This window comes from Thalassophryne amazonica, chromosome 19, assembly GCF_902500255.1.
Source record: "Thalassophryne amazonica chromosome 19, fThaAma1.1, whole genome shotgun sequence".
In the NCBI taxonomy this organism is placed as follows: Eukaryota; Metazoa; Chordata; class Actinopteri; order Batrachoidiformes; family Batrachoididae; genus Thalassophryne; species Thalassophryne amazonica.
This window is the reverse complement of record NC_047121.1, coordinates 57,674,286-57,689,429: the sequence shown is the minus strand read 5'-3', so window position 1 is coordinate 57,689,429 and position 15,144 is coordinate 57,674,286. Positions and strand designations below refer to the sequence as shown.

The window sequence follows — 15,144 nt, the reverse complement described above, 5'->3', positions numbered from 1 at the left end:
GATTAAAGTTACTAACTGGGACTCCTGTCTCGTTGCGAGAAAGAAACGAGAATCGTCCTCCGTTCTGTTCACACAGCTCCAAATGTTGCGCGGCTCTCTGACAAGTCAAGATAGAACAATAGAATTCAGTCTGAATAACTTTAAAGCGAAACACAGTTTTGTTTATTTTTATTTATGTCCAGAGATCAAGGATACAGTGACTAATTTCATATTTATTTACTTTAAGACTCAAGGAAATACATAGAAAACCTGTAAAGCCTACTTTTAGTACAAAATTCACGAGGTATCGATAAGGGAATCGATAAGGAATCGGATCGATAAGCAGAATCGATAATGGCATAGATAGATAAAACCTTATATCCCTAGTGATTATTGAGTGATTACAACACCTGCAATCCAGAGTTGTCCAGTAGGAGGTGTTGTCTCCTCACCTTTGTTTATGTTGAAAGTGCTGATGCAGGGGTTCTTCTCCTGTGGGTTCCACAGTTTGACTGTTCCATCAGCGGAACAGGACAGGAGGCGGTTCTTGATGCCACTGTAGGCCAATCCCCAAACAGCATCTGTATGCCCCACCCATGACCCTGCCAGGACACTGGGATCTGTTTGGATCAGAGGATTCAAAATAGCAGACACTGTCAAAAATAATTTTGTGTTATGTTGGAAGTGTGGAACTAAAAGAAAATATGGCGTTTAGAACATCAAAAACATTTTCAAAGGGACTCAGATGCACAGATGTCCTATTTCCTTGCTTACCGTAGGTGTCATAGGGGTCGACGTTGGAGCTGGGGATGTTCCACCACTGGATGGTTGAGTCAATGCCACCGCTGAAACACTGCTCGCCACTGGAGGTCATTGCTAGTGATAAGACTGGCCCACTAGGGGAAGATAGAGGGAAACAAATCTGTTGCAGCATCACATCATCACCTCAAAGAATCATTCTGTTCAGGGTCACCACAGCGGATACAGCCAGATCTGCACTGATATTTGGTTTTACGCCAGATGCCCTTCCTGATACAACTCCAGTTTTACCTGGAGAAACATGTTTAGCTGGGATGTTAGCATCGTAGTTCTTGTGAATCGCCTTTAAATTCTGCTCTAAATTCCCTTTCTTCAGTAAAGCCACATTTACATTGCAGATAAAACCAATGGATTTGCTATTCGAATAAATGGAAAAAATAATCCTCCTCCAACTCAGAATAAAAATTATAATTTTTAAATTTTTTGTCCTCCACCATAGAAGAAGAACCCTTCTATGGCATTTAACGGCAGCCAGCATCCTTTTGGTGCATTGCTGCCACCTTCTGCATCAGTCTGTTACAACAGCACTAAATCCTCTCGAGTCGTGCGACAGATTTTTTTTTCATGTGTTTGCATGCCCAAGCAGTCGATCGGCACACCAGACCTAAACCAATCAAAATCACCAACCCCATGTGGGTTGGTCGTGCAGCGTGCAAGACTTGCGTGAATAGGAGTTTCTTGCTCTTTCTCTTATCTATGGCCGCAGCAACTACAAAGGGGAAAAAACCTTAGGAATTTCTCTTTATTATTGGTGGAAAATGCACAACTTAAACCAATCATAAATGATTACCAAGCCACGTCATTTGGTTGCTGAGGAAGAAGAAAATTGTGGGTGTTTTTGGTGCAGAGACAAGAAAGCGATCAAACAGTTTTGACATTTGCAGGACTGTGAAATGAAAACTGTGAAATCCAAGGAAAATTTGCAGGGGGTCTGGGGGTGTAGCCCCCAGGAAAAGTGTTCTAGGGCCCCGTGGGGACCCAGAAACCAAATTAATTTTTTATATAATGACACATTTTCAGCATCTCCTGGAAGAAAAAAAAAATCTCAAAATTAGGGCATATTTAAATGATTCTATATTCAACCTTTCATTTGAACTGTCAATGATAATGTTGAAATAACAGAATATGACATGGAAGTAGGACCTGGAATGCTTTTCCTTTTAATTGTAAACCAAATCATGCCTATCATACACCTATAATGGCCTACAGTAAGAACATGGGTGGCGTTGACCTGTCTGATCAACTGATTCAATACTACTTCACCTATAGAAAAACTGCTCGCTTGTACAGGGCTGTGTTACTGCACTTCCTTCACATTGCAACCACAAATGCATTCATCTTGCACCGTGAGATAAGCAGTGTCAAGCAGGTACAGCCAATGACACACAAAGATTTCATGGTGGAGCTGGTGTGTCAGCTTTGTGGAACCAACAAGGCAGGTATGCTCCAGAGCAGGAGACAGAATCACATTCCTGTGCCTATTGCGATAGGCAAAGATCCTGGCCAAAAAGCCACCAAAGGCAGACTGAGGTGCCAATGCTGCCTCCAGGTGGACAACAGGAGGAATGACACACCCTGGAAGTGTCAGGCCTGTGATGTGCCCCTCTGTCTTGTGTTGGAAAGGATTTTTTTTTTTTTTTTTTTTTTTTTGAGTGGCACAAATCATTTGTGTGGCACCTTATTCTGACACCTGATTAGTTTGTAAACAAACAAATTTTCACATTAGCACTTACTGCATTTTAATGTAAATAGTTGTATATAACTTCGCTTGCTACATTTGTACATATGCTTTTGAAATTTACAATTTATATTTACGTTCTAAATCTTGTAGTGACATCTGATTGTTTTGTAAATAGTTGTACAAAAAAGCATTGCATACAATTCTTGTTTTACATTTTACTAGGTCCACATTTTATTTATCTTATGTTTATCTAGTTGTACATATACTCTGAATAATTTATTGTTAAATTTTATAATCTTTTATTTTGCTAAAAATTACTCACACCATGGAAAGCACCTTTTTGGAGTTGCACTCAAATCTTGTTGCAATGTAAATTACAATGACAATAAAGGCAATTCTGATTTCCTGCATTTAATATAACTTTGTTTGCTACATTTGTACATATCTTTGAAATATACAATTTATATGGTAAAAAAAAAAAATAAACAATGGTGAGAGCGAGAGAGAGCTTTTCCATCTGCATCAGATGCTCAAAGCTCTTTACAATAATGTCTCGCATTCACCCCGATGTCAGCATGCTGTCATACAAGGTACTCACTACACACCAGGAGCAACTAGAGGATTAAGGACCTTGCCCAAGGACCCTTAGTGATTTTCCAGTCAAGCTGGATTTGAACAAGGATCCTCTGACCTCAAGCCCAACACTTAACCACCAGACCATCACCTCACCATATATTTACATTTTAAATTATAAAATAGTTGTTAAACATGTTTATGATTTTCACAAAAAACTTTTTTCTTCTTAGATTTTATGTTTTTGTGTGAATTTAGGTCCATTGTGTTATACAATATGTTAGAGTGAAAGAAAAAAAACAAAAAACAAAAAAAAACAAAAAACAGAACAACAAAAAAAACTGTAAACTCACAAAGCTGAGGTTGTGCTAAAAAAAATGACACCAAACAAGGTACATAAAATACTTTTTAAAGGTAAATTATAAAGGTAAAATCAAAAGTAGTTTAAAAAAAAAGGCCAATTATACCCTGGACCCCAGAGGGGAAAAAACTGTTCTATGTCCTTGAAAATACCCTTTATCTTTTTTAAAAAGGAACTAGTACCAGAGGTTCCCCTGTAGGTACCAGGATCTGTTTGATGTGTGGCCGCTGACATACTTACACATGAGCTCTGAATGTGTAGATGGGTTCGACATCAAAAGAGGCACTTCTGAAAAACACCAGACATAAAACATAGATGGTTATTGAATGCATCATGACCACCAGCATCATTTAAAAAAATTCAGTTAAACATGGTCCGTTTACGTCGTCATCCGTCCTGACAAGCCCCAGTAAGTCCTGACGAGTTTCAGGATTTAGGCGGAAATTAGATGTAAATAATACTGAGGACATGTTAAGTTTTACCGATTTTCCATCCAGAGAGAAATGACACCAACATTAAGCTGCTTTTGTGCAGTTCTTCTATCAATTAATCAATTTTATTTATATAGCGCCAAATCACAACAAACAGTTGTCCATCCGTCTATCCAACTATTTGCTTTTGTTTTTTAAAACAATTTCATCCTTTTTGTTTCATTATGTGTTAGTAATCACCTCTGTTAGTTTGACTTTAAGCTTATTTAAGATCAAAACAGATCAAAGTTTAAAATAAGCTTTACGTCTTTTACTGTCTACATGAGGAACTGTTGGAAAATGCTGATCGCCTACCTGAACATACACTCAACAAAAATATAAACGCAACACTTTTGGTTTTGCTCCCATTTTGTATGAGATGAACTCAAAGATCTAAAACTTTTTCCACATACACAATATCACCATTTCCCTCAAATATTGTTCACAAACCAGTCTAAATCTGTGACAGTGAGCACTTCTCCTTTGCTGAGATAATCCATCCCACCTCACAGGTGTGCCATATCAAGATGCTGATTAGACACCATGATTAGTGCACAGGTGTGCCTTAGACTGCCCACAATAAAAGGCCACTCTGAAAGGTGCAGTTTATCACACAAGCACAATGCCACAGATGTTGCAAGATTTGAGGGAGCGTGAAATTGGCATGCTGACAGCAGGAATGTCAACCAGAGCTGTTGCTGTGTATTGAATGTTCATTTTCTCTACCATAAGCCATCTCCAAAGGCGTTTCAAAGAATTTGGCAGTACATCCAACCAGCCTCACAACCGCAGACCACGTGTAACCACACCAGCCCAGGACCTCCACATCCCAGCATGTTCACCTCCAAGATCGTCCGAGACCAGCCACTCGGACAGCTGCTGAACAATCGGTTTGCATAACCAAAGAATTTCGCACAAAACTGTCAGAAACCGTCTCAGGGAAGCTCATCTGCATGCTCGTCATCTCATTGGGGTCTCGACCTGACTCCAGTTCGTAGTCGTAACCCGACTTGAGTGGGCAAATGCTCACATTTCGCTGGCGTTGGCACGTTGGAGAGGTGTTCTCTTCATGGATGAATCCCGGTTCACACTGTTCAGGGAAGATGGCGAGACAGTGTGTGTGGTCGGTCGCTGTGGGGTGAGCGGTTTTCTGATGTCACTGTTGTGGATCGAGTGGCCCATGTGGCGGGTGGGGTTATGGTTATGGGCAGGCGTCTGTTATGGACGAAGAACACAGGTGCATTTTATTGATGGCATTTTGAATGCACAGAGATACCGTGACGAGATCCTGAGGCCCATTGTTGTGCCCTACATCCAAGAACCATCACCTCATGTTGCAGCAGGATAATGCACTGCCCCATGTGCAAGGATCTGTACCAATTCTTGGAAGCTGAAAATGTCCAGTTCTGCATGGCCGGCAATACTCACCGGACATGTCACCCATTGAGCATGTTGGGATGCTCTGGACCGGCGTATACAACAGCGTGTACCAGTCCCTGCCAATATCCAGCAACTTCGCACAGCCATTGAAGAGGAGTGGACCAACATTCCAAGGCCACAATTGACAACCTGATCAACTCTATGCAAAGGAGAAGTGTTGCACTGCATGAGGCAAATGGTGGTCACACCAGATTACTGACTGGTATCCCCCCCCCCCCCCCCCCCCCCCTGCAAAAACAAAACTGCACCTTTCAGAGTGGCCTTTTATTGTGGACAGTCCAAGGCACACCTGTGCACTAATCATGGTGTCTAATCAGCATCTTGATATGGCACACCTGTGAGTGGAGGATTATCTCAGCAAAGGAGAAGTGCTCACTATCACAGATTTAGACTGGTTTGTGAACAATATTTGAGGGAAATGGTGATATTGTGTATGTGGAAAAAGTTTAGATCTTTGAGTTCATCTCATACAAAATGGGAGCAAAACCAAAAGTGTTGCGTTATATTTTTGTTGAGTGTAGTTAATGATGCTGAAATTGCTGTCGGTATCTATGTTCACGTACTTTTTGGCAGGAACCGTCTTGGTGAGGTTCCACAATTTCAGGGTGTGATCCTCAGACACTGTGACCAAGCAGGGCTCAACGGGATGAAAGACGAGTGCTCGAACACCGTCAAAGTGGCTCCGCAATGTGTACTTGGGGCTCCACGTCTTCCTGAATGAAGACTCCTTTGATGGCAGCTAACGGGGGGGGGAACCAAAACAAAATCATCCAATCAGATTAAAGCCCGATTGCGTGCTTCAGCTCGATGCGTTTGTCGTCGTCTCACGTCGTAGCTGTAGTCTGTTTCATCATTTGTGACTGTGAGGTCAGCAAGGTCACCCAAGCCGAGCACGCTCTCCAAAACATCATCCGACCCCCCCAAAAGGAAGGCCTTCCCCCCACCAGGGGGAAACGGTTAAAGGTGCCGCTGCAAAGAAAGAGGAAAAAAAAAACCTCCCCAAATACACAACTATATATTTATCTAAACCTGAAACAAACAGCAAACAAAGAGCAAAAGTGTGTTCAATAAGTAATTAATAACACTTTATGGAAGTAAATAACTCAGATTTGGAACTTCCATACTGAACAAGACAATATCCCCCGCTGGCAAATCCTGGTTTGGTACAAGCCCTTACTACACTCTGATGAACATTTCAAGGTATGGTGATGGTGATTTCAAGAATGCAGACACCAACTCATGAAATGGCAGCGTCTAGGTTTGTTAATCAAGGGGCATGACTGGTAAAATGGGCCCAACTTGAACGAATGATAATATGCGTATTACCAACCTATAACAAGGACGTGTACCAAGTTTCACAAAATTCCCCCTAAAAATGTGAGAGGAGTTGATTTCAGAATGCTTATACCCTTTTCGAAATGGACGGATGGACAGAGATCGCCACAACTAATCTCCCTTCAGGCCTTCGGCCAGTGGGGGGATAAAAACTAGATCCATCTCTCACCCCACTCAGTCCAGTCTCAGGAGCTCCTGGCCTCGCCTGCTCCCTCACCATCCTCAGCTGTTACCAGAAAGTCCAACTCCTTCAGCGCCTCTTCTGTGTCTGCGTCATCCTCTGAGGCCAAACCCTCATTCACCACCTGGAGGAGTTCACAAGGACCTTAAATCTTTCCATTGCTGGAACTACTTCCCAAATCTACCAGATACCAGGACTATCCCTGTGTTTGATGTGAATAAGGAGCAGAGTGGCATCACAAAGACCGAGTCTGAGAATAAAACCACATCAGCTATTACAGGAAAACAATCTTACCACTTTGAAGAGGAAAAAAAAAAAACAAGGTCAAAGTCTCAGGGGGGAGGGGCTAGTTCAGAGGAACGTAAAAACATGTCATGGTTCCTGTGGCACAAAACGTGTCATCCTCTTTCAACTGATGATGACATTCACTGATACCACCTCTGTCAGGACTTGTTGGGGCAGGACCCATCGTCTGCCTACCTGGCACTTTATCAAACCCATCAAATATTCTGGCATTCTTCCCCGGTACACTCGACACTATCTGGAATGCTCGGTTTCCTCTCAGTGCTTAGTCACCAAGCACCAGGATTATTTGGAGTTTCTGGGGCTACAGCTACAGCACTCAGACAGCTGAAGAGTCTGAGTGTCTGGGTTTGTGACTGTCCCGGATCACACTTGGATCTAGGTTTTCAACGAATTCCTGGTGTCTGTGTGATGAGTGCACACATGCTGAGTCACTTGTTTCAGTAGTGACATTCACAGCTCTGGGTCCTCAGTCTTTAGAGCCACCGATGCTGTGAAGACCTGATCTTTTTTAGTCGTGGTGCTTCTGGTCTTAGACTATGGATGTGACATTCGCACACGAACCAGTGAATTCAGATAAATGAATCTCTTTGGTACCAGGTCTGTCCAGAGGATCACTGAGCCCTTCTGTAGACTGCCCAAGACTCAGATTGGTGAACCACTGAGAACTCTAGCTGAAACAAACAAACAGGACAGAGGAACAAAACACAGTGGAAGAGACCAAAGAAGAAACAAGGTGTGGGTACCTTGGTCTCTGTGTTTTTTTGGCACGGTGGAGTTTGTTGGTGCTGATGTCGTCCATCAGTGTCTCCCTCCTCATCTCGTCTTCAGCGCTGTCATCTGCGTTCTCCAGGAACGTTGAACGTTTCTAAAACATCACCTGACTCCTGGTCACAGTTACATGCCAGTTACTGAGCAGCAAACCACAAATTATTTTTGACTGTCAGTTTTAAAAAAATATTAAGCACCATTTCATGCACACGTGCGTGAACGTTTGTGCACGTACAAACCTTTTGCCCTCTTTCCGACGGTCCGTCCCATTGATTAAGTGCTGCAGGTCTTGTTCTCACAGAGATCCATTCTGCTCAGAACCGGATAGGCCAAGCAGAGAGCGAACCCTCTGAGTACGAACAGTCCAAGATGGTGTCTGTGTATCCGACTTCATGGAGGTACCTGGACATAGTTTCAACACTTTGGTTGTTACCTCCACCAACAAAATTAGACATAGGTTATGTTTTCACCCCTGTATGTTTGCGTCTTTGTGAACAGCCTATAACCCACAATTTTTCATATATATCGTTATAAAATTTGTACAGGAGGATTCATATGCAAACCGATTCAATTTTCAAGGTGATCAAAGGTCAAAGTCAGGAAAAATCTTGGAAAAAAACCCCTATCCTTTAACATCAAAATAAATTTTAAAATATTCATAACTCTGACAAAAAAGATTGATTTATATATATGTTTGAGAGTGTATTGTAGGATGTATCCTTTATCGAGTGAAAAGTTTGATCTGGATCCGATCCAGATTACAGATTTTGTGACCATTTAAATTTACATTGAAAACTCCATTTAATGTATATTTTACATTCTATTTTAATCAAACGGTGCACCAACTACTCTGTGCAGACTGGTACTCACTATCACCTGACAAAGTTTGATATGGATCTGATCTGGATTGTGGATTTTCTGAACATTTGAATTTAATATTGAAAAGCCCATTTGGTGTATATTTTGCATTATATCTCAATCAAAGGTGCCTCAATCACTCTCATTTGCGACAATGAGGTGCAAACTGGCACTCTCAATGACACTTGCATGAATTTGATCCCTGCACTGGCACATAATTTAGCGTATCAGTGAGTAAACTCGTTGAAAACTGATGTAACCTGTGGGCCTGTGTGCCAGTGCACAAAGAAGACTTTGTAATATTCAAAATTTTCTGGCATGCATAAATTTTGCGCCACTTCCCTGAACTAGCCATGAACACTGCGCAACCTATTTGCAAACAGTGTGTGCCACTGGGAGTCAATGCGTGTTACTGCGTGCATAGTTTATGACAAGTTTACTCATTGGCATGCAAGATACCGTGCCAGTGCAGGGGTCAAATCTGTGTCATCTAATGACACGCATTGGCACGACGAATTGCACGGCAGTGTGGAGGCGAAAAATTCGTGCAAGTGTCAAGGTGCCTCAAGTTTGATCTGCATCTGATCTGTATTGCGGATTTATGGATCGGTTACATGGCATATGATTCATGAACGAAGGGAAAAAAGTAAAAAAGTCACAAATCGTTAAGAAAAGGCAGACGAATGAGCTTTTGACTTTCCCCATCATCAAATAGCCTGTGACTCAAGAGCGAAAAAAGAACGAAAGAGGAACAAAATGAAACCGAAGATAGCACTGATCTCCACGCTTTAAACAAAACGCGCCTGGAGCCACTGCTGGAGCAGTGTGTGTCTGCATCCTGCTCTGCGTTCTAGGACTCAGCGGTGAGATGGAGCTCTGTAGCACCTCAGTCTTGAAGAAGCTGCAAAGACAAGTGCGCGATCCGACCCACTGCGAAGATCTGTGAGCACATTGGTGGATCCACCTGCTCTGGTTGCTTGTCCAGAACAAGAAGGATCATCTTCTTCATCATCAGAATCCTCACCGTCTGGTTCAGATTCTGATGATACGCTGTGCACTCTGTCTTGCTCCAATTAAAGAAAAAACAAAAACTGAAGCGCTTGCTCAACATTCATAAGATGCCTCATTTTTATAAAATAAAAACCCACCACCACAGTAATCATATGCTAAATACTCCACACTTCAAACACACCAAATATTTCTCAAATCTCTCAAATACCAAAACTCTAATCACTGTCTGTACACCCAAAATGTGCGTGTACTCTGCGTTTTTCGCAGGTCGTTATGTTTGTAGATTTAATGGCAGCTGTGTATGTTTGCTTTTACTGTATGCGTACTGTCATGTGTGTAGCCCTTGCCACACTCCTGCCTTGGTGTTTGTTTTTTTGCGTTGTAGAAATGCGCTCCATTCTCAAAATGGTAAAACAAACGGCACTCTCGTTTCTAGATGTACAGCGGGATGCACTGCTTCCTTGTCAGGGCTGAGAACATCAGATTGCAAAGTTCAGAGTCCTTCTGTGCCCCCACCCCCACCCCACCCCCCAAAAAAGTGGAAAATATTGGCATTTTAAAGTCACAAGCAAACTTAAAACTCCCCTCTCTTGTTTCAGCATTGGGGGTTGGGGGGGTAGCGCTGTCTCTCTCTTTTTTTTTTTTCAAAACCCTGGTGTTTCTGATCACCAATCAAAGTTGTTCACATGCGAATGTCTGCTGCTGCTGAAACCTTTTCCACACTTGATGCTCAAAGTCACACTTCTGTAAACTGCCACCTGGTTTGCACAAACTGAGGTGCAGTTCACTCTGCGAGATCGCCACAGACAACACGAAATCTTATTACATAGTGACAGCCCTCAGCAGCTCTACGACAATGCGGCTGATCGCGCTCCTGCAAAGCCCCCGCATTGCGAACAAATACGTAGCAATCAAGGATCACCTCCTGAAAACCTCTGAACTGTTAGACTGTTTTATTTTTGGTAAAATAATTAATTGTATCCACACAAAAGATTAATTCTGGCATATATAAGGTGCCTGAGTCCACTGAAGCTGATCCCTCAGGCAGATTAAAAATTCCAAGCAAACAGGCAGAGTTTGCCCTGTAATTTCCAATGGTACATGAACGCAGCAGCACTCACAAACCGGTGTCTGCACTGTATGAAAACATTCAGCTGGTCGAACGAAATCACACTAAAAGCTAATGCTGCAAAAACTAAACAAACGATAAGCCAGTTTAAAAATCCCTACGAAGCGCCAGCTGTAGGAACGAAGCTGCGTGAAGGTTAAACGATGCCAACCAAAGTCCAGATTTCTTGTTTCATTTAGGCTTCGTTGCCCTTCATTAAGTGCCGTGTGACCGGGCCATTAGCGGATATTTGATTTTAATACTGAAAAGCCCTTTTGATCTATATTTTGTATTATTTTTAGCTTATGAAAAGCCACTTCTAACAAGATTTTCAAAATTCACTTGCATTAGGTCTGCGCGATTTAATCAGTACATGGCATAATTTTGGCCGATGGTAGAGATTTTTGGACTCCACCAACTAATCCCGATAACAGCCGCGGAGTTTTGCGATCCAGGAAAACGCCTCTGTGAAGCGGCTGTGTGTGTGAACCAGTTTGCTGCAGCGGAGAGGGGTATTCTGAGATGAGGTGACTCTCACTGCTGTTCATGTAAGTTTGTGAGAAGCCGGATGCACTGAGGGAAGGCGGAGGTTCCGTCACGACCTGAATCAAACATATGAGAAAGCGCCACATTTACAAGTAAAAACACAGTGATTTTTTTTTTTTAACCGGAGCAGAAAGACAAAATCAGCCAGGTAATGTCAATTTACCCAGACTGACTTCAAATATGAGTATATGAAGTATTTTTTATAAAATGTTTTGGTGGTTTTGTGTTGAGTTTTGTAAATGAGGAAGTGACCGTCCTGAAAACACTTCATGTATTCAGAGTGGGTGTGTCATCTAGTGTTCAAGAGATGAAACTTCAGCCGCTGACCATAAATTTATTTAATTCTTTCACCAAAACATCAAATCTAGGCTTGCATCTTAGATGTACCTTCCACCAAATTGTACCAGTAGTTTTGAGATCTGCACAATAAATGTTTTCAAAATTACATTATATCTGTTTTTTTTTTGTCATTTTTATTTATTTATTTTATTTTATCAATTTACCTTTGCTAAGGGTATTCAAAACACATAATTATTACACTCAGGTTTATATTGCAATATATACAGTTACTGTGAAGGGATTCAATTTATACCGCGATATGAATTTTAGGTCATATCGTGGAGCTCTAGCTTGTATCACACCAACATGTTGCGTCTGGTCTTAATTGGATAATCACATGTCAAAAGCAGTCCAACAGGCAGGGGTTTTTGGGGCATTACATGAACCCTTCCATTCACAGTCAGCTGACGGAGGTCAAAAATACATATACACATAAATTATGTAAACTGCATTATGTACAGGCTGTGATTTATGAATTCATACTCGTGTGGCTAACACGTGAACTAACATTTCAAAACACTACCTGTCTGCATGTGTGATTAACCCTCAAGCAACCAAGCTATTTTAGCGACCAATATGACTGAGTGGGGTTATTTATGACCCCATTTACTTCACTGGAATACTTCTGTATACAGTGGTCCCTCGTTTATTGCGGGAGTTACGTTCTAAAAATAGCCCGCAATAGGCGAAATCTGCAAAGTAGTAAGTGTTATTTTTTTACAATTATATAGATGTTTTAAGCCTGTAAAACCCCTCACTACACACTTTACACACTTTTCTCAAACAGGCATTAACATTTTCTCACTTTTCTCTTGTGTGTAAACACTCTCAAAGTTCAAACCTTAGTAGAAAAATAAGTCCAGTATTATAGAATGAAACCAAAGATCAAAACGGTGTTTTCAGGCCCAAACATTTGTTTGAGAAATAAAAACATTATTTTCCTATAAATAATTATGATGACTTTAGAACTAATGAATTCAATTGTAACAATCAACCTATGAGGTTGGACACATAAGAAATTATTAATATTGACTGACCAGTATTTCGCAGTTCCTCTGATCATGCCTCTTCATCGTGGCACCACTCCGCGGCATGTTTTTTCCACTGAGGGTCACCTCGGTGCAGGTGTCTTTTCCGAGTGAAGAACACAGTTATGGGTAGTCATCGGTGCTCTTTTTCTTCTGGGTGAGAAGATTCTTATAACAGGCACACGCAGAACACAATGTGCATGCTCTTTCTTCACTCACTGCCTCCGGTGTTTACCGTTGCGGGACGGATGCGGGATCCGCAAAGAATCCAAGTCATTAAAAGGAACCTCTCTCAGTGGCGACAGAGCTCTGCGGCTGCGGTTACCGAGACCATGGCAGCGCTGCGGATTTTTCCGCAAGATTCTATCCTTGCGGGCTGCTGGAGCGCTCTGCATCAAAACAGCAAGCGTAGTCTCTGGACATGTTGCCAGATTTTGGCCGCAACTCCGCACAGCAGACAGTGGGGCGGTGTGAGTGGCCCACTGCAGCGCTTACCGAGCTCGGTAAGCGCATTGGAGGCAGTGAGAGCAATCGTGGTGATGCCGACCGGCCCGCCTGATGAGGACGCAGAACACAATGCGCTGTAAAAAAAAAACCAAAAAAAAAACCCACAAAACTGCGAGGCCGCGAAAGGGGAACCGCGATATAGCGAGGGACCACTGTAAATGATTGTTTTAGGGTTCTTTGTATTTATTTCACTCTCTAATATATTTGTCCATCATCCTCTTCATCCTCACTCTGGGCATCAAGAATCAATCTCAGTGCTTGTGCAGCTGTACATCTTGCTATTCTAGGCCTGTTGGCCAGGCTTGCTTGCAAAACAGTAAAAATATAATGATCGGAGTTGGCAAATCACAATACCATCTGATGCTATAATGTCAAAAATCTCAGATCTTCCCGGGGTCAAAAGTGACTCCGCACAAGTTTGGATTATACTTGCCACACGGATCAGCTGATCCTTGCAAAATTCTATGAACAAATGCAGGACAAATAGATTGACAAATTCTTGATAGAAAACTGGTGCACACAAATATACGCCTGGGGGTCATAAATGACCCCACGCAGTCACTTGAGAGTTAAACAGTTAGTGCATTCCTGAAAATCGGCTGCCCAAGAGGGATGTCTGTCAGTGATAAGATGGGTCTGTCACACTTTCATGTTTATGAGTATGTGTATGTGTGCACGTGCACGCTCAGCACTCTGTTCCACATACTGTTTATAGTGGATGGAAATAATTTTTTTTAAAAAGGAGGAGCTGACTTGTTCTGATAATCACAACCTAAAAAGTCAAAAAAAGTTCCCAACTCATCATTTTGACATTCTGTGGTGGAGCTCATGTGTTCCATTTCAAAAAATCTAAATATTTCTTGGAGTTTCACCCAGTGTTTCGGGTTCAGGAGGACAGACTCGTGTTTGTCTGCTTACTGTCTCAGTAGTTGTCTTCCTTGTTTCCATGTGAGCTGGCTGTTGGCAGGGACGGTCGAGACCTCAGAGTCTTTGGTGTCTGCAGGACAAACAGCATTTGTGTGATTTTCCACATAATACACACCTGGTTTTTGCTTCAGAGCGGACTCCACATACCTGATGCAAAACTCGGCATCTTCATCTCACCCTGATTTAACTCCGTTCCATATTTTAATTTATGATATTTTGCCCTGTAAGGAGAAAAAAAGTGTCCAAATTCAGTTTTCACAACATCAGTCACATAATTTCCAAACATGGTTTATGTCTTATCTAATATTAAAACTCTCTCCTGTAATCATAAAAACTCTCTTCATCACAGATTCAATTTGAATCTGGTGGTGCAAACACTCACAGCAGCAGTGTTTGGGAATCAGCTACACATTTATCGGCTGTCATAAAGCGAACAACCAACCTTAGTCCTCCAGGCCATCAAAATGTACAACTCCTCACTCAGGGGGAGGAGGAGTAAATAAAAAAAAAGGTAAATGGACTGGCATTTATATAACGCTTTTCCATCTGCATCAGATGCTCAAAGCGCTTTAACAATATGCCTCACATTCACCCAATGTCGGGTGCTGCCACACAAGGCGCTCACTACACACCAGGAGCAACTAGGGGATTAAGGACCTTGCCCAAGGGCCCTTAGTGAGTTTTCCGGTCAGGCTGGGATTTGAACCGAGGATCCTGTGACCATCAAGCCCACAGCTTAACCATTAGACCATCACCTCCCCAGGATAACAGGAAGACAGGGGATGGAAGGGAGAAGGAACAGTAGTAGTCAGTAAGGAGTAGTATTTCTGGTATTTATATTTACATTTTGCAAATTGTTTTATACTTTTACTTTTGATACCCCTGTGTGCTTCTTACCCTGTGTGCT

General features: G+C 42.1%; 1 protein-coding gene across 1 annotated transcript in view; it reads right to left on the bottom strand.

The window, feature by feature from the left end:
• The window catches only part of strn3 (striatin, calmodulin binding protein 3), a 35,469-nt gene that overhangs the window by 2,184 nt on the left and 18,141 nt on the right, over positions 1-15,144 (bottom strand). Inside the window, 13 exon segments of the mRNA XM_034159795.1 lie at positions 432-599; positions 754-875; positions 3,654-3,701; positions 5,887-6,062; positions 6,152-6,280; positions 6,282-6,292; positions 6,828-6,963; positions 7,876-7,998; positions 8,000-8,026; positions 8,143-8,274; positions 8,276-8,315; positions 14,229-14,307; positions 14,385-14,458. Of these exon segments, the coding sequence (XP_034015686.1) occupies positions 432-599; positions 754-875; positions 3,654-3,701; positions 5,887-6,062; positions 6,152-6,280; positions 6,282-6,292; positions 6,828-6,963; positions 7,876-7,998; positions 8,000-8,026; positions 8,143-8,274; positions 8,276-8,315; positions 14,229-14,307; positions 14,385-14,458 (1,265 nt within the window).